Raw genomic sequence first — 17,934 nt, 5'->3', positions numbered from 1 at the left:
CCCCCCCCCCCCCCCCCCCGCCTCTCACTCTCTCACACACAGCATTCCACGGTAATGGTTGCTTTGTCCCGGAGCAGATAAGCATGACGGTTGTCAAACGGAGCTTTCAAAGGGCATATCCAAAACAATGACAAGAGTGGCCACTTGACTTAAGGGGATTATGGGACGTTTCCGGAGGCTGATCAGAGCGCAGTAATGCAATATCTCATTCACACCGGTGCCGCGGCACTCCCGTGGGGGTGCATCAAATGTTATTCTATTCGCTGAGGTGGAGTACCACGAGCGCTCTAGCCATGGAGTCAGAGCGCTCTACATGCCTTGCCAGTGTGGATGGGTAGTGAGCTAGTGCGCCCAGGGCTCCTTAATGTGCTGTAACTCGCAAGTGTAGCCAAGCCCTGAGTCTCTGTGCCAAGCAGTGAAGCGGTCATGGCTGTGAGAGGCTTCCCTGTATCCAACCAGCCATGTGCTGAGAGTACTTCAGTCTACAAGCACTGCCAGTCCCATAACCTTCATGAGCACAACATGCAGTTCCCTCTTAGGAGGACAAAAATTAATTAGTCACTCCATCCAGTGCGTGTTGATCTTAGATGTAATTGTATCAGGCCTCCATTGGGAGCAGCCTGAGCTGATTGATAGTGCTATCCAACTGCAGCCTTTGTTCACAGAAACTTTCCTTGATGCGAGTTGCATGGCAGGAAGCCGGTGGGCAGCTCTGTTCTGCACCCTGCCAGCTTTGGGGTCCAATGCTTATTAGACAAGGAGTTTCATCAGGTTCTATTTCTCTCCTTCCCCTCCCCCTACCCCAAATGAGATGGATCCTGTGATGTTCTAGCATTAGAAATGCTTGTTAACCTTCAGGTTGAGACCTCCCTAGAGGTGTGTAAATAGTTTGGGGTTGGCGGATTTGATTTTAATCAGTAAGTGCTGGCTAATTGTCTTTCTCTCAGCAACTAAAAACAAATGAAAATAACTGATAGATACCACATTCTGAAGGGAGAAAAAGTGCTTTTTTAAACGTTTTAAAATATAATTGAAGGGTGAGTTGGTGCATTAGTGGCTCTATTAAAGAATGCAGCATTCCTTGACGCTTAACTAAAATGTTACAGCATGAATATAATGAATTATTTTACTGTGAAATGTATTGCTGCTTTGCTTATTGCATTTTGCAGTTTTTAAAATGTACTGCTTAATGTAAAACTTTAACTTTCTAATGATCAGGAAAATTACTTGGGAAATTAGAGCTGGTCAAATAATATTGATGATGTCCTGATCAGTTTTGACTAGCTAATTTGGCAAATAACGTTTCTCTTTATCCTCACATCCCTACCAACTCCCTCCCGCTCATTAATGCTAGAGATGGGAGCATTCTGAGAAGGCACAGGAGGTATGGGCTGAATAATTGCCCTTGCAGGAACTTCAGTCAGCCGACATGAGCCTATTATTAGGTTACTGCTGGAGTGACATCACCAGCTGCCGATGAACATTATCCGGCACAGTGATATCATTCCTGTAAGGACCCCCCTTTCTGGGCCAGTGCTTGCAGGAAAAGCAGCTTCTCCCATAAGGAAGACCACCAGGCAGGCAGGGGGATAGAGCTCAAATCCAGCCAGAACCTCTGGACTGCTGTGTGAGACCCCCATCATCCTCGAGTCACTCAGCCTGCTTTCTGTAGCTGGCTTTAGCAAGGTTCTTTAAACGTGTCTAGGTTCTGCTTGCCCTGCAAAATGGAACCATGCTTTAACCCAGTAGAGGAGACAACCAACATCATAACTGGTTCCCTCAACACGCTTTTCACTGTAGTTTAGACAGACTGTCAATTTGCTGAATGTGTGGCTGGTAGGATGATGCTGTGGCTGATACAGGGAAGCCAACTACCAACTATATGAGATGGCATCAGACACCAGGAACCTGGATTATAAATCACTGAAAGTACCCTGGGTATACAGGTGGTTGGCAGTACTAGCATCTGCTTCTAGGGAAGAATGACCACTCATTCTTAAGGTTTTGACTCTGACTTAAAAGTAGAAACGTTTGCTGGCATCACACAAGTACCTTGATGCCCGGTGAGGAAAGTAACCTTCACTTGGCATCAGCTCTGCTGCCTTCCACGGGAAGGGGAGGAGATAGAAGCTCATTACAGGGCAGCTGTTTTCTTTGAACTTACAGAAATGAGAGAAGTGGGAGTAAAGACAGGGAGACCATGGCATGTGCTGCAGCCACCATGATATCCTAAAAAGGGTTTGAACAGGCCCACAGTTTTCTGTCTTCTCTTACCATTAGCATGACATGGAGTATAAGTAGAGAACTGGGTTCAAAGAAGCTAAAAGATTCCTCTGGGGACAAAGCACACGAGGTTGATCAGGGTTTTAGGAAGGTTTGTGTCACTCAGATTAAAAGCCAAAGTCCCTCAAACTTTAGTGGGGGTCAGAGTGGTCTGTGGGACCCTTTATTTCTTCATCCTCTATTCTTCTCATGTCAGACCGTGTGGAAGGAGAATAGGGTGCTGTTCCCTTCTAAGCTGGTCTGCACTTGTCCAAGTGTCAGGTGGAGTCCGTGTATGTATAGATGGATAGGAAGTGTTCAGCTTCGTAGGGGCTGAGCAAAGTGCTCCAAGCCCTGCTGGGCCTAGGGAGTGAACACAGCACCAGATTGTCAACCCTGCCATGGGGTGTTGTACAGTTACCCATAGCTGATCTGAAACTTGCCTAGTTCCCACCTGTCCATGGACCATCATGGGAGGATCATCACTCTTGCTGTTGATTACTGGAGCAGAGCTTTCCAAAGCCAGTGTCAGAGCATTCATTCTCAGTGGAGAGCCCTCGCCTGTGGAACTTGCTATTTCTGGTCTACCAGAGCTCAAGGTTGGTGGCCTTCAGGGCAGATTGTAAACTGCCTTGTTTAATTAGGGAAGGGTCAGGGCCCAGGCCCATCAAAAAGCAGGAATAGATATTTTATTGTCATACTGGTCTCTGTGTGTGTCAGTTTGGCACTTACAGTAAGAGGCCAAGATGTTGCCATGATAGGCACTGTATAAATATTCGATGGAAAAAAATCCGTCTCCAGTGTGATTTACGTTGGGAACGTTGACTCTTGAATCTGAGGCTAGAGACCTGCTATTTCTCACCAAAGTCCTTATATCCCCATTGTTAAATCCTTCCTTGGACAAGTTTTTTCTTGTGCCCCTCACCAGAGCTTGTGCCTCATGTTTGATCCTGGGGCTGCTTTCACTTGTCTCAGGGTCAGCCTTACCATTTGTGGGACTCAAGATCCCAGAAAGGTGGCAAATCAGGCCACAAGTTACTTCCCCTCTTACCTGTTATCAGAGGAGTCTGACAAAAAGGTGTTTCCTTTTGTTCCAGCTCCACTATCAGAGGAGGCAATGGGGTCAGCCAGGCAGAGATTGTAGGGGATGGTGACTCCCTAACAAGCAGCCTTAGTTTGGGTCAGCCCTAAGGACAAACAAGGAGGGTTTAACATGCTTTAGCTTGGTTTGGGGTTTCTTGCCGCTAACTCCTAGAAGCTGTATGGTGCAGGGGCTGATGAGGTGTTAGGTGAGAACCTGAAAGAAAGCCTTCTTGGCCTGAGCACAAACCCAGGTCTGTTGTTGTTTCACAACATGTAGGGGTGATGATCCAGAAAACAGTCTTGGAGCAAGTGAACTGCTGGGACTGGGTTCGTTCCTCCTCTTCAAACCAACTTTGACTTTGCTAGAGCCTTAGAGGAAACCTTAATGGCAGTGTGAAGATCTCTGCTACTGAGAGCTACCCTGTGTAGTTACAGAATCTTCATTCAAAACTCATCAGGAAGCAAATGGAGCTTTGGGATTTTTAACTTCTCCCTCCTGAAATGTTACAGATCTGTAAATTGGGGTGGGATCATGTTGATTTTGGGTGGAACAGGGTGGAAAGAGGTGAGGGGCCAGTTGCACATTTTGAAATGTTCTTCCTCTGCCATTTGGCTGTTTCAGTGACCTGTTCTATGACCCCTATTTCCCCCCACATCTTGCTTTGTTTTACAGCCAGGAATACCTGATAATCTTCTGAAGGGTGCTGTTTCTCCTGTCTGGGTGTGAGCTATATCTCATCCCTGCCCATGTTACTCATTCGTCTCAGAAAGAAACAGTCCAGTGTCAGCAGTTGAATAACTAACCAGCCAGCTCTTCCCTTTGTCTTCTTCTTTCCCTCTTTCCCAGGAACTGTTGGTTAATTACGGATAAACCCCGACAGCCACCAAAGAGCAGATCACAGGGACCACAGAGGCCCTTGGAAGCCCAGCATCCTTCTGGATTTATGCTGACCAAAATCGGTGCCTTCTGTCTGTAGCAGTCCAAGAAAACGACATGATTCCTCTTCTGAACGCCTGCATGTATCTGTCTCACTGATTGTTTTTGGAGTTGGGGTGGGGGGAGGGCTTGAGGGGCAGCACTGTTCTGCCAAATGTGCTTCACCCTTTATATTCGTTCATTGTGAAAAGAAGCCTGTCAATCATAAGTGTCCACAGCACCGCACATAGCTTAGAGGCCCATGTGACCCAAGGCCCAGTTAACTCCGTACTAGTTTTGGTTTCACTTATGCAATCTGTGTTTCCAGCGCTGTTGCCTTTGTCCTTGTGCTCCAGAGAAAGGCATCTGAAGTATTGGGGGAAGCAACCCTGACCTGCTTGTTAGGATTAACTGTTCCTAGCATGCTCTTGTTGTTAACACCAGCAGACACATTCCTTCCCTTCCAAGGCTCCCTCCTAAGAACAATAAACTGTCTAATGGTCACTGTGTCCGTGAGATGTTTTCACCCCTGTGAGTTTGAGAATTGCTCCTTACTCTCCCTCCACTCCCTGCCAGCAGTGAAAATCTGTCAATTCCCAATAAGCATCAGGACTAGAGATAAGGAATAGTTCCAATCACAGTTTGTAAATTAAAAATCTCATTTGTTTCAGGCCAGGGGTCGAAGGGCTTTGGCTTTTCTGAAAGTACTTGGAAGGGGACAAAAGCCTTGGCCAAAAGGGAACTAGCTGTGGTGAATCATGCTGCAAAAAGCTTCTTACCTAATACAGAGTCCTCACTGCACCAGTCTCTTATGCATTCTCCCTCCCCTACTCCCTGTAAACTTTCCTCTCTCTCACCCTCCAGCCCCCACTCCATTGTGTTCCCTCTTTGTGGAACAAGGGGCAGTAGGGAACAGCATGTCTAGCATTGCATCGCTATCCATGTTGCGAGGCAGTCAGTCTATTTGGAATGTATTTCTTTGGGTGTCTCCTAGCATCAGCACTGCCTGGCTCTGGTCTGTGACTGAACAAGTCTCTATTGCTCTGCACACTCTGTACTTATGTGTATAGCACAGTTAGAGATCGTTCTCCCATCTTTGACATGCAGTAGGTTGGGACCTGGTTCGTGATTTCCCATGCCAAGAACGCTATGTAGTACCTTGGGACAGGAAATGAAGAATAACTTCTCCAGTTGAAACCACAGGGGCAATTATAAGGTAGCCAGAATGAAATGAGCAGGGTTGGAATTTAGCCAAGACATCCAGCCAGCACCAAAGCTATTGAAGGATGGACTATGTCTTCAAGAACCGCATGAGATCAGGACTTCAGTTTAACGTCTTAGCCAAAATGTCGCACCTCCAGCATTATAGTGCCCCTCACAGCTATGTTGGGTGTTTGGTTCCGTAGTAGAGGGCCACCTACTGAGTCATTATTGAACTTTGCCACTCATCACGGGTGCACTTAAACTGGAAATGTGCCCATATGTCAGCTCAGTTCCAGCCTTTTCTACTTGCTGTTAATCAAGCAGGACAGCGCTGCAAACCCCTGTTCACTATACAAGGCACTGTGTTCACTCACTCATTGCCCTTCCTTGGTTAAAGTCACAGATCTCCCTTTGATTCCAAACTTGCTGCATCGTGCAGGTCAGACCCACTGGCCCTAGCAGAGGAGGGAAAGCTTCGCAAACCAGAGCTGGGCACTTTGTACCCTCAGATCTGGTGCTGGCAGAGCTGGGAGAGCTTTCTGTGCTGCTGCCAGGCCAGCAGGGTATGGCTCCTGCTCTGCCGACAGCATGTGCAATCTGTGGAGAGAGGACTAGAGCCACTACCGGCAGGAATTTAGAGGGGTAATGTTCATCTCCAGGTGACCACTACTTCTTAATTACTGTTGGCTTAGAGCGGTGATTGCCCCCATTAACTTGCCTCCTCAGCCCGCCACTCCCCCAGGTTTGTTTGGCACATGTAGTCTGCATGACCTGCATTTCAGCCGCCCCTGTTTGCGGGGTGAGGGTGAAGGAGGTGATGGATTATGATGCCAGGGCTGAATATCTCGCTGTGCAGGACAATTTTCTCCCTGAGGCAACTGTAATACATTTCCATGTTCTTTCATAATTAGCTTTATTTACCAAATTGGCAATTCCTCTGTTGAGAAATAACTGATTACAGCATTCAGGGAGTTGCTGTCATCTCAAGATATGCAGGTGTCTGTGAAACATAAACAGATGTGATCGCTCACAAAATGAACCCAATGGATAGCGGGGGAGGGGGAGATCCAGTCATAAAAGGCAAATGCAACATCTCTGGCCTCATTCAGGCTAATGCTGGCCAGGTGCACTACCACTGTTGTGCAGCCCCAGTGATGACAGAGTATCAGTCTGAGGCCATCCGGCACTGCCTAATGAAGTGCTTGATTAGTTTAACTGCCTTTATTCCCTCTGCCCTTCAATCACCTCCCCAGTCCACTGGAGGCCCATCTCACCAGAAATCGTAAATGAGATGATGGTGGAGTGGAGGCTGGTCATGACAGAAACCAACTCATTTTGTAGCCTCTGTACTCACTGTCATATGATTGTCATATTTCTTACATATTGGTGCTTAAAGTCCTGATTCAGAAGAATTCAGTGAGAGCAGGATACATATGAAGACTGAAATAAACCCATCTGACATGTGTTGTGTGAAGCCCAGTGATGGGGCCTGAAAGACGGCTGTATAGGAGGTAGTGAGGCTGAAAGCCATTCAGCCCTGGGATATTGGCTTGATCTTCTCCTGGGAGAACGGCTATGAAATGAGTTTTGGTAGGTCTCAGGATGTCTCCTTGCAGGATGGAATTGTGGTTCCACCTGCTTTCCAGAAAATCCAGCACACTTGTTACCCCCTCATTGCTGAATGATGCCATTGAAAAGTGCTAGCTGTCACGTTCCCCCGCATCTTCCTCTGGGCTTGGGACAAAATTGATCTGTTTGGAAAGCTCACACTGGTACCCCAAAATGAAATCCTGGCTCTAGAGCCTTGGGTACTTTTGAGCAGTGTGAAAACCCTTCTCTCTACACATGACTCACCATCTCTAATGAGTATTCTCTGGTTTGTTTTCTTCCTTTTCCCCTGTCCTGGGTTCCTAAGGGCCTCGCAAAGACAGGAGACACCTGTACCATGCGTTAATCAGCTCCTTCAGGTTATCTCCCCATTTGATTCCTTGACTGCCTGTTTGTGAAATCTTTGTTGCTTGCTGCAGAGCTCGAGTTTGATTTTCATGGAGGATTGTGATGGCAGGTGTCAGTTAAACTCCTAAGTGGCAAAGTTTGTTATGATTACAGTCTAGTACTCAGTGGCGGATAGTTGTCCTCACCACACAACCTGTCACAGTTGGCACTAATTGGCAACCTAGCACTCTCCATCAGAATAAACAAGGACTGAGTAGACCATGGAAACTGAACTGCACTCTTACCCTTAGAAGAAGGTCCCTTCAAGGCAAGGTTGAAGGATTATGAGGGCAGCTTGCTATTCTGCAGTCTGTGCTGCATGTTTAGTGGATAAGTAGAACTTCAGGATCCAGGACTGTGGCTCCAGCCTCTTCCACCTGCACAAAATTCACATACAGCCAGATTTTCAGACAGTTCCGTTGAGCATCTGCATAACTACTTTGCCTGTGCAGTTAATGTAGTTGTGTGTGCAAATAGGTAATTGTGTGCACAAATGCAACTAGTCATTAGCATGTGGGGTGTACAGTTGCGGTAACTGCATGTGAAAATGAGGTTTGCAGAATGCCCAGTTACAAGCACAAACTGTCTGAAACTGGCTGGATGAGTGGGAATTAAATCAACTTGTTTTCATGCAAAAGGCTCTAGCATGATGGGAAGGGAATAGCAACAACAAAAGAGAGAAAATACAGTAAATAAAAACATAATTGTTCAACATTTTCCAAGAGGACTGAGTGGCTCTTCAAATGCAACATTCAACAAGCACTCAGAAGCTCTAATATGCAAGGGCATCTCAGGCTCTCTAAACACTGAATTTGTGATCTTGCATAAAACTACAACCCATCGCCTCCTGTGGTTAATATTTCACGCTTGACTTTACAAGATGCTTTATCTAATATCCTCTCTGCATTCATGCTTTTACCAACTCTGCCTTGTCCATGATGAGAGAGGCTGAAGGAGGAAGGCAATTGCCAAATGTGTCTGTCATCTTTGTAGGAGGGTTTTGTGCAGCTGTTGGGGGAGAAGAGTTAGTCTCACTTCCTATTTTATAGTCTGCTGAATCCTGTGATCTCATGCTGTGTGCTCCTTTTCCAGGCAGAATTTTCCATTTGTCTTTTAAGGTATTATTTATTTTATTGCCAAACTAGTTAAAAGTTCTTTTCTGTAGCTTGCTTGCTAAACAGGGCCTGATCTCTAGAGGTGCTGAGCTTCCATTGCAGACGCTCTGTGCCTTTCACGAGCAGGTCCTTAACTTTGCATGGTGGCCTGTTGCAATGGCTGTCACAGTCTGTATGGGAGTGGAAGAAGTATAGGTTCTATATCCCCTGGCTTTTCTTCTCCCCCCGCCCCCCCCCCCAATTGCTGTAGTAGAAATGTACCTATTTAAAATATAGTCTACAATTGCAGTGGCCTGTTGTGTGTACACAAAGACTAACACAAATTAACCGTTACAACTCACACTGTGTTAGAATACCTATTGGCTATTAGCCAAGATGGTCAAGGATGTAACCCCATGCTCTGAGTGTCCCTAGCCTCTGATTGCCAGAAGTTGGGAGTGGACGACAGGGGATGGATCACTTAATGATTGCCTGTTCTGTTCATTCTCTCTCAAGCACCTGGCACTGGCCAGTGTCAAAAGACAAGCTATTTGGCTAGAGGGACCCTTGGTCTGACCCCGTATGGCCGTTCTTATGTTCTTACCAGGATCTCTTCCCTCTCCAGCTGGTGCAACATGATCAGAAATTACTGGCTATCTTTAACCAGAATCTGAATAGCAGTTCGGAGTTGCACAGGCCTGTACCCTAACACCTGCTCCTCTTGAATGGAATTCTGTATAGTTGTCATCGGGGAAGGTGGCTGTAATATTCTTGAGTGGATCTCCTTATCTGATAATCTTCCTCCACCACCACGACCACCATCACCACTGTGTGTGCATGTCTTGCTGTCTCCTCATTTCCCCAATTCTCCATGTTGAGAGGTGATGCAGACTGAAGTGGTTAAAGTCTCTTCCTAGCCTGGTTTTGCAACCTCCCTTGTGTCCACAATTGTTCTGTGCAAGTAATGATACCCCTCCCCCTCGGGTATCTAATTACACCTGCAGAGTGGTGGTAGTTTGTGGGCAACCTGTGGCAGAGCTAAAGCGAGTGACAGGAGCAGCTGTCAGCACTAGCAGGCCTCCATGTCCAAAATGTCTCTTGCATTTAATCACCATGCACTCTCTCTTCGTACGTTCCTAGCCAGTCAGCTCAAGGCAAGGAACTTTTTGTCTCTTGCTGGAGAGACAAACAAGCAAACTGTTGTTTCTGTGCTAAAGGTAAATTCAACTGCTCCTCTGGAATCTGTAACAAAATACAGCTGGCAACCCTCATCTGTCCACAAATGCCCCCAAATTACATGCCCTTTTTGCTGTCTTCTTGAGAAGTGCCTCCCTGGAATGTGCACTTGACGGGGGTGGGAGCGATGGACTGTACAGTTGATTCTCTTTGGTTTCAGATGCTTAGTTTTAGCATAAACATGGCTGCTGATCTCCTGGCCATAAAAGCTCACCAATTAGTATTGGCCCTAAGAAGACCATTCACATCAAATGGTTCTGCATGGAGTTGCACGGGACTCAGGCTACAAAACCCTCAATCTCTTAAACAAGGTAGGTTTATAATAGCAATAGACCACTTGGACTAAAACTGAAGGCAAATAACTGAAAGGGAAGAGCAGGGAAAGGAGGAGCCGCAATAGTTTAAAGGGGATGCTTGTGCGGGTAGCACTTTAGATGTGCTTATGTCATTTACCCAAAGATTTTGCTGGGGCAAAACCCCAGGCTGACTAAGTTGTCTCTTATTTATTTTCAATTTCTTGTCATGAACTGAGTACCAGAGAGCAGTTCTAGACTTGGAGAAGGTTGTCATTACCCCTCACCTCTTGCCATCTCATGCCTCATCTCTGACCAAAGGTGCCACCTCTTGGACTGAGAGGGCATTCCAATGCCCAGGGAATATGCAGTTTTTGGTTTCTCAGCTGGGTCTGTCAGGCAACTGATACTAATGACTGTGGTGTCTCTTGTGCCCAGGATGCTTGTCTGTTAGGAACCAGAGCCAGACCACTAACTCATTTCACAGGAAGTCCAATGTCGTTAGAGAAAAATGGTGTCACTCCAGTAGTACATTGGAGTGATTTGCTGTGGAGTACTTGCAGTGCATTGAAGATATGTTGTCAACCCACCCACCTACAACACTTCCACTGAAGCACAAGTCGTGCCATTACTGTTCCGATTGTACCTTCTTTGAGCATGTCTTAATAATAGCTGTATCTGCACAATTTAACTGCACACTACTATGATGCCAGCATGGCAGGGTACTATAAATGTAGCAGCCAGCAATCCCAGCTCAATCCCCTAATGCTTTTCCCTAGCTCCCTGCTCTCTCCGTAGGTTTTAAGGCCAGCAGGGTCTATTAGATCTTCTAGTCTGAGCACATGTGTAACACAGGACACAATGCAACCCCACCCACCCAGGAGAATTGAGTGGAGCCAAGGCAGTGCTCAGTGCTCTTGGCTCTGTCTGGTAGCCCATGAACCCTAACCAGGAGACACACGATCAGTACAAGTTTTTATAAGTATCAAATATACTTTAATAATAAAAACCTATTACAAATGACACTTGCTTTGCCCCCAGCTCTCCCCATGCTGCTGTACTGGAATGGTCTGGCGTAGGGACCAGGGGGCTAGAAGCTTCAGTCACTACTTTAGGAGGGGTTGGGGAACCTGACAACTGGCTGACTGTAGTGTGGATGCTGTGACCCCATGGCAATGAAGAGTTGGCCTAGCACCACTCAGCTGAACTGGTTGTGCCTGAACCAGTGAACTTACCTAGTGCAAACAGCCCTGTAAGCCGCCAAACAGCTCTTAGCTAGTAAGGCTGGGATCCACAAAGCAACCTAGATGTTGCATTGCTAAGCATCATGGTGCCTAACTCCTAAGCATCTAGAAGATCACAGAAACAGCACTGCAATCCACAACGCCACCTTAGATGCCTAGACTCTGATGTAATGAATGGGGGGAGAGAGAGCCTGAGAATATGATCCACAAAAGCCAGCACTGTAATTTTATAGCCCCACAGCCTGAATCAGCTGAGCCGTGTTCTGAGACACAGTGTGGTGGGTTTTTTATCGCCAGGTAGAGATACCCTAAAACATTTTTACAGGGAATGCACGTTAGACACCTGCCTTGCTCCACATGACACAGGTGCAGGTGCTGCCCACCTTAAACTTTTAGCTCAATGGTTAGAGCACTCTGCCAGAGGGAGGGGAGAGGATTTGAATTGAGGTGGGGGTGTTCCACCTCACAGGAGAGTGCTCCAACTGCTGAGCTCTGGGCTATGCTGATGTGGAGCGCCCCCTCAGTCTCCTGTTGAAGTTGTTGCACTCTGGATAAATGATGAAAGAGTAGTTGAAGCAGGGGGATAGGACCTGGGGTCTCCCACCTCCCAGGTGGGTGCAATAACCACTGGACCCTAGAGTCATTCCCATTCTCTGTCTCTTTCTGATCCACTGATTGTTCCACTGTGGATAGTCATTGAGCCTCTGGTCACATCTGAATGGGACCTGATCCAGTAGGTGTTGCTTGGAGGCCACCTACACATGACTTTTAGGTGGCTGAACACCTATCTCCTTCTGGTTTGTGGATCATTCTGGGGCTTGGTTGGGAGAAAGGCTTCCAGACGCCTAGAGGAAGGCAGCAACGTGCGTGCCCAGAAGCAGGAATGTAAGCTCCTAGGGAACTTTTACACTGAAAAACGTAGGTGCCAAGCAAGTTGAGGCGTCTATGCGGTTTGACGGGAGTTTTCTGGATCACGGAGCCACAACTGGGACTTAGGACCCTAAACCTGAAATGCAGGTGCCTAAGTACCTTGGTGGATCCCACCCTAACTGTTTTTGGTCACGACTGCCCCTTGTTGGTTTTGACCTGGTATTGTAGAGGCGAAAGGCTCAGTGCCCCAGTAGTTATTGACCACTGCCAATCTCCATGTGTATTTCAGACGTTATTGGGTTTGTGACATCTGCACTGAAATGGCTTTGCTAGCTTCTCAGGTGTGGAGGCAGCTAGGTGAGGTTTAGACACTACAAGAGTCCTCCAAAGACGGGAAGGCCTTCAATCTATCTGTCCCCAAGTGATCAAACGATAAGGCTTTAGTGCTCCTCCTCAAAGGACAACAAAGCAGAAAATTTAAAATTGAGATAAGGAAACACTTTTTGACACAATTGCATAATTAACCTGTGGAACCCACTGCCACATGACCTCTCTGAGGCCAAGAGTTTAGTCAGAGTTATACCTCTGTATGGCTAATGAGAACATCCAGTGCTACAGTAGATAGGGGGAAAAGAGAGGAGATATGAACTCTTTTGCGTTGTGCATAAGCCAACTTCTAACTAGCAAAGTTATGGAATAAATGCCCATGAGGGAAGTTTTTTCCTTATTGTACTCAGAAGGAAACATGCACCTTCCTCAGAAGTAGGTGGTGCTAGTCACTATCCAAGACAGGATACTGGACTAAATGGACCATGGATCGAATTTGGTGGGGCAATTCCTAAGCTACTAATGGTTTTAATTGGGTCCTAATTCGGTTGTGAGATTTAGATTTTGAACTACCTGAGCTCACTTAGACGAGGAACCAACTTGGAGACTTGAGCGATTCTACTCACAGCAGGAATCAGAGGGCCTGTTCCTTCCAAGTCAGCTATTTGGCAGGGACCACTTAAGCATTTCCTTTGATCTGCTGTCCCTGCAATAGAATGCATCGTGATATTGCGTTTAGTAGTATTTTACACAAACAGGGAGTGCCATTGTAAATCAGGATTAGCTAAACACAACATTAAAAATAAAGCATAGCTATTAATTTAATGAGCTCCTTGTTACAAATTTCATAAAGCAAGTAAGTAGGAGCTCTGCCAGTACTGTCAGTACCCACTGAGGGGATGGACTGGGGGAGCCATCTGATTTTGTGCCATGTGATGATGCAACGTTTGGTTTTTAAACAAAATTAATTCTTCAGTTTTCTGCAGCAGCATTTTTAACTGCTGAAGAAATCTGATTAGTAACTGCAACCAAGCCTCATGATTCCTCATCAGCCGGGGGAGATGCCCGTTCAGGATTTAGCTTAAATCATATCAGCTGAAATAAAAGCTCATAAAAGGTAGAGAAATTGCTCTTTATGGACTGCTTGAATGAAAGAGCCTCGATATTCCCTTTAATCCTTACTTACTTATTTTCTTCTGCAAGCCTGTTTTGTGTTGGGTTTGGTTGGTTTTTTTTCCCCTCCTATTCCTTAGCTTCCAGTTTGCCATTGCCAACCAACAATAATTTCCTTGGATTGCAGTTTATTGGATTAAACAGATCAATGCTGTGCATCTGTGAGGACCAGCGTTGCACATGGAGTGAATTTGGCTGTTGTATCTATCGATATGCTGCAGGCGTCCAATGCCACCTTTTACCATGAGATTTGTGCTTGTTCCCCAATCACTGCTCCACAATCACAAGCAATTACAAGTGGTGGGGAAAAGCCCAGTAGCCAGAGAACACAGTGCTCCTTCTACAGGAGGGTGTACAGCTGGATGGGGTGAGAGGGTTTAAGGCAGTCCATGGCCAGGGGCCATCATGGGATCTGCAATCTAAGAGGTTAGAGTCTGAGACGTGGGGCTCAGGGTCCTATGACTTCTGTTCCCTGCTCAGTCACTGCCTTTCTGTGTGTGGCCTTGGGCAAGTCACTTCACCTCTCTGTGCCTCTGTAAAATACCATGTTGCTGAGCAAGGTGTAAATGCCTTGACAGACAGACTTATGGACCAGAGCTGTCAGCAGATGAATTAATATGCTTGAACAGTGTTTTGAGACTTCAAGTGAAAGGAGCTACACAAGGACAAAATATCTGCCTGCTATTTTATTTCACCATTAAGTTAAGCTAGAATTATTTCAGGGGGATCCATTTCAGTATTAGAAATGCCCATCCCCAGCTCTGGGTGCCCTTTCCAAAGCGTAATGCTCACAGTAATACCAATATTGCATTTAACACCGTTCAATCAATGGCTCCTGTCCCCACCATCCTCATCTGATCCAGCCTTGAGTCCCCACGCTAATAACCAACCCCACCTGACTCCAGATTGTTTCCTCCCAAAGCACCCAAAAAATACCAGCTTTGCAACGTGATGGGAAGGTTAGATGAGAAGGGGGGAGAGAAAGTATATTCCAGAGTGCAGGGCTTCTCCTGGAGAACAGCCTGCCAGCATCTCCACCTCCTCTGTACTGAGGATGTCCCTGCCCAAGAGCCTCAGCTGACCATAGTCCTAGCAGAGTGCCCATGGGAGGGGAGGAAGCCTTTCCAGTAGGCAGGTCCTGAAGCCCTTTAGCTCTTCAAAGGGCAAAAGCACCTTGGATTCCTCTTGGAAGGCTACAGGCAGCCAGTGCAGCTCCCTAAGCACTTGTGGTGCGTGGTCCCAACATAAAGCTCCACATACTAAGTGATTTGCCTTATTCTGGCAAATCTTCTCAAGATGTAGCTCCAAGCAGAGGACATTACAGGAGTCTGAACTCAGGTGACGAAGGCTGGGATAAGCGGAGCAAGGCCTGCATCTGGGAGAACGGCCACGCTTGCTTCACCAAGCATGATGAACCAAACAAGTCATAACAAACATGATTTGGGAGCCAAAATGACCCATTCTTGATGCCCTGCCAAGACTGGGACACAATACAAATAGTTTAATACAATTTAGACTGCATAGCCGAAGGAAGCTTAACCCTTTTCCACAAGTGACTGAGAGCAGCCATGCTCCTCTGCTGGGAGGCAGGCCGTGTGTTCTGCAGTGCATAGAATCATGGGGAGATGTGGGGCCCCATGATATGAGGAAAGGTTAAAACAACTGGGCATGTTCATCTTGAGAAAAGAAGGCTGGGGGTGGGGGGCAGGGACCTGATAAGTCTCCAAATGTATTAAGGGCTGTTATAAAGAGGATGGTGGTCAATTGTTCTACATGCCCACTGCAGATGGGACAAGAAGTAATGGACTTAATCTGCACAAGGTAGATTTCAGTTGGATATTAGGAAAATCTTTCTGACTGTAAGGATAGTTAAGTAGTGTAATAGGTTACCAAAAGGCTATTGGGGAATCCCCGTAATTGGAGGTTTTTAAGAACAGGTTAAACGGACACCTGAAAAGTTTACTTGGTCCTGCCTCACGGTGGGGGGATGGACTACACAACCTCTTGACATCCCTCCTAGCCCTACACCTCTATGATATCTGCATTGTTCTACTTGCTGTCACTTTCTACAAGTGCTCACCTTGTTACTGTGCATCATGGGATTGTATGGGATGTCCAGCTTGCATGGTTCTGCAGACAAGCTCAGTCCACATAAAGGAGCGAAGGTAAATGACATTCAAGAGCAGTGTGCTGCAAACTAACCCTGCACCTCTCTCTGGCTACCTCACTTGGGGCTTGAATGTGATCTTTTAACACTGATCTACACAGTCCAGACCTCCTGAGCAAAACACTGGCACTAATAAACCACAATGCAATAGCAACCCTACCACAACAAATCAGTAACTGCATTCAATGGAGGAAAAACAGTTCTTTTCTCCTGCAACAGCTTTTTGTTTTTGAGAAATAAGTTATAATAAGTCAAAAGGAAAAACTGATCTTAAACATACATAACGAAGAACGTCCTTTGACAGTCTCGGGTTGGTGGGGCTAAGCAGCCTCTTTGTTTGGCACTCCTAACCGTTGGTGTGGCTTTGATTTCTTTGACGTGTGCAAATTGGCTTGGTTTTTCCTAGTGTTACATGTGCTTGCTGGCATCTGTCCACCCAAGTTAGACACTCGGCTTTAACCTTATTCATTTGTAGGTATTTTTAAAATGGTAACTCTTATGTGTGTATTAGAGGTGGCAGCAGAGTTCCAGCCTGAAGCTGCTACCTCACGTGTGGGCATTTGGGCCTGTAGCAAGGTCAGCAGCTGCTTACATAATCCACCTTGGTACAATTGTTCTTTCTCTTAAAGGGACTTTGGGCAAGTTGTTTTTAATGTTGTTTAATGAACATAGAACATAAGAATGACCATAGTGGGTCAGACCAAAAGTCCATCTAACCCAGTATCCTGTCTTCCGACAGTGGCCAATGCCAGGTGCCCCAGAGCGAATGAAAAGAACGTAATCATCAGGTGATCCATCCCCTGTTGCCCATTCCCAGCTTCTGGCAAACAGAGGCTAGGGACACCATCCGTTCCCATCCTGGCTAATAGCCATTGATGGACCTATCCTCCATGAACTTATCTAGTTCTTTTTTGAACCCTGTTATAGTCTTGGCCTTCACAACATCCTCTGGCAAGGAGTTGACTGTGCATTGCATGAAAAAATACTTCCTTTTGTTTGCTTTAAACCTGCTGCCTATTAATTTCATTTGGTGACCCCTAATTCTTATGAGAAGGAGTAAATAACACTCCCTTACTTACTTTCTCCATACCAGTCATGATTTTACAGACCTCTATCATATCTCCCCTTAGTAATCTCTTTTCCAAGCTGAAAAGTCCCAGTCTTATTAATCTCCCCTCATATGGTAACCGTTCCAGACCTCCTAATCATTTTTGTTGCCCTTTTCTGTACCTTTTCCAATTCCAATATATCTTTTTTGAGATGGGTTGACTACATCTGCATGCAGTATTCAAGATGTGGGTGTACTATGGATTTATATAGAGGCAATATGATATTTTCTGTCATTATCTATCCCTTTCTTAATGATTCCCAACATTCTGTTCACTTTTTTGACTGCCGCTGTACATTGAGTGGATGTTTTCAGAGAACTATTCACAATGAGTCTAACATCTCTTTCTTGCATGGTAACAGCTAATTTAGACCCCATAATTTTATATGTATAGTTGGGATTATGTTTTCCAATGTGCATTTACTTTGCATTTATCAACACTGAATTTCATCTGCCAGTTTTGTAGCTTTTTGTAGCTCTTTGCAGTCTTCCTGGGACTTAACTATCTTGAGTAGTTTTATATCATCTGCAAATTTTGCCACCTCACTGTTTACCCCTTTTTCCAGATCATTTATGAATATGTTTCCAGATCATTTATGAATAGGACTGGTCCCAGTACAGACCCCAGGGCGACACCACTATTTACCTCTCTCCATTCTGAAAACTGTTTCCTATCTTTTAACCAGTTACTGATCCATGAGAGGACCTTCCCTCTTATCCCATGACAGTTTATGTTTTGTGCTTGGTTCTCTCAGATGATGGCAGTAACCGTCCTGTCCTAACCACACAGCTCTCATCTCCTTTTTCAATGGATTCATGGATTTCCCTCTCACCGGTGTTTGTAGGGGGCTGAAGCCAACGTGACTGGGTTTAGCTTACTTCCTTTGAGTTGCTACAGCATCAGTGATGTCAGCACTGCTTTGGGAGTAGGATTGGTAGTTAACTAGCGGGCTCACAGCTGAC

The 17,934-nt window shown here is 46.0% G+C and overlaps 1 protein-coding gene across 4 annotated transcripts in view; it reads left to right on the top strand.

The window, feature by feature from the left end:
* Window positions 1-4,777, top strand: part of CHCHD6 (coiled-coil-helix-coiled-coil-helix domain containing 6) — a 171,877-nt gene extending 167,100 nt beyond the window's left edge. For all 4 annotated transcript variants that reach the window (XM_034776375.1, XM_034776373.1, XM_034776374.1 and 1 more), the window contains one exon: window positions 4,193-4,777. In XM_034776375.1, coding sequence (XP_034632266.1) covers window positions 4,193-4,216 — 24 coding nt within the window. In that variant the 3' untranslated portion in view covers window positions 4,217-4,777. The remainder of the gene's footprint in view (window positions 1-4,192) is intronic.
* The last annotated feature ends 13,157 nt before the right edge of the window (window positions 4,778-17,934 follow it).

Source organism: Trachemys scripta, chromosome 7 (genome assembly GCF_013100865.1).
Source record: "Trachemys scripta elegans isolate TJP31775 chromosome 7, CAS_Tse_1.0, whole genome shotgun sequence".
NCBI lineage: Eukaryota > Metazoa > Chordata > Testudines > Emydidae > Trachemys > Trachemys scripta.
The sequence above is the reverse complement of the archived record's forward strand: the minus strand, read 5'-3'. Positions and strand labels throughout refer to the sequence as shown.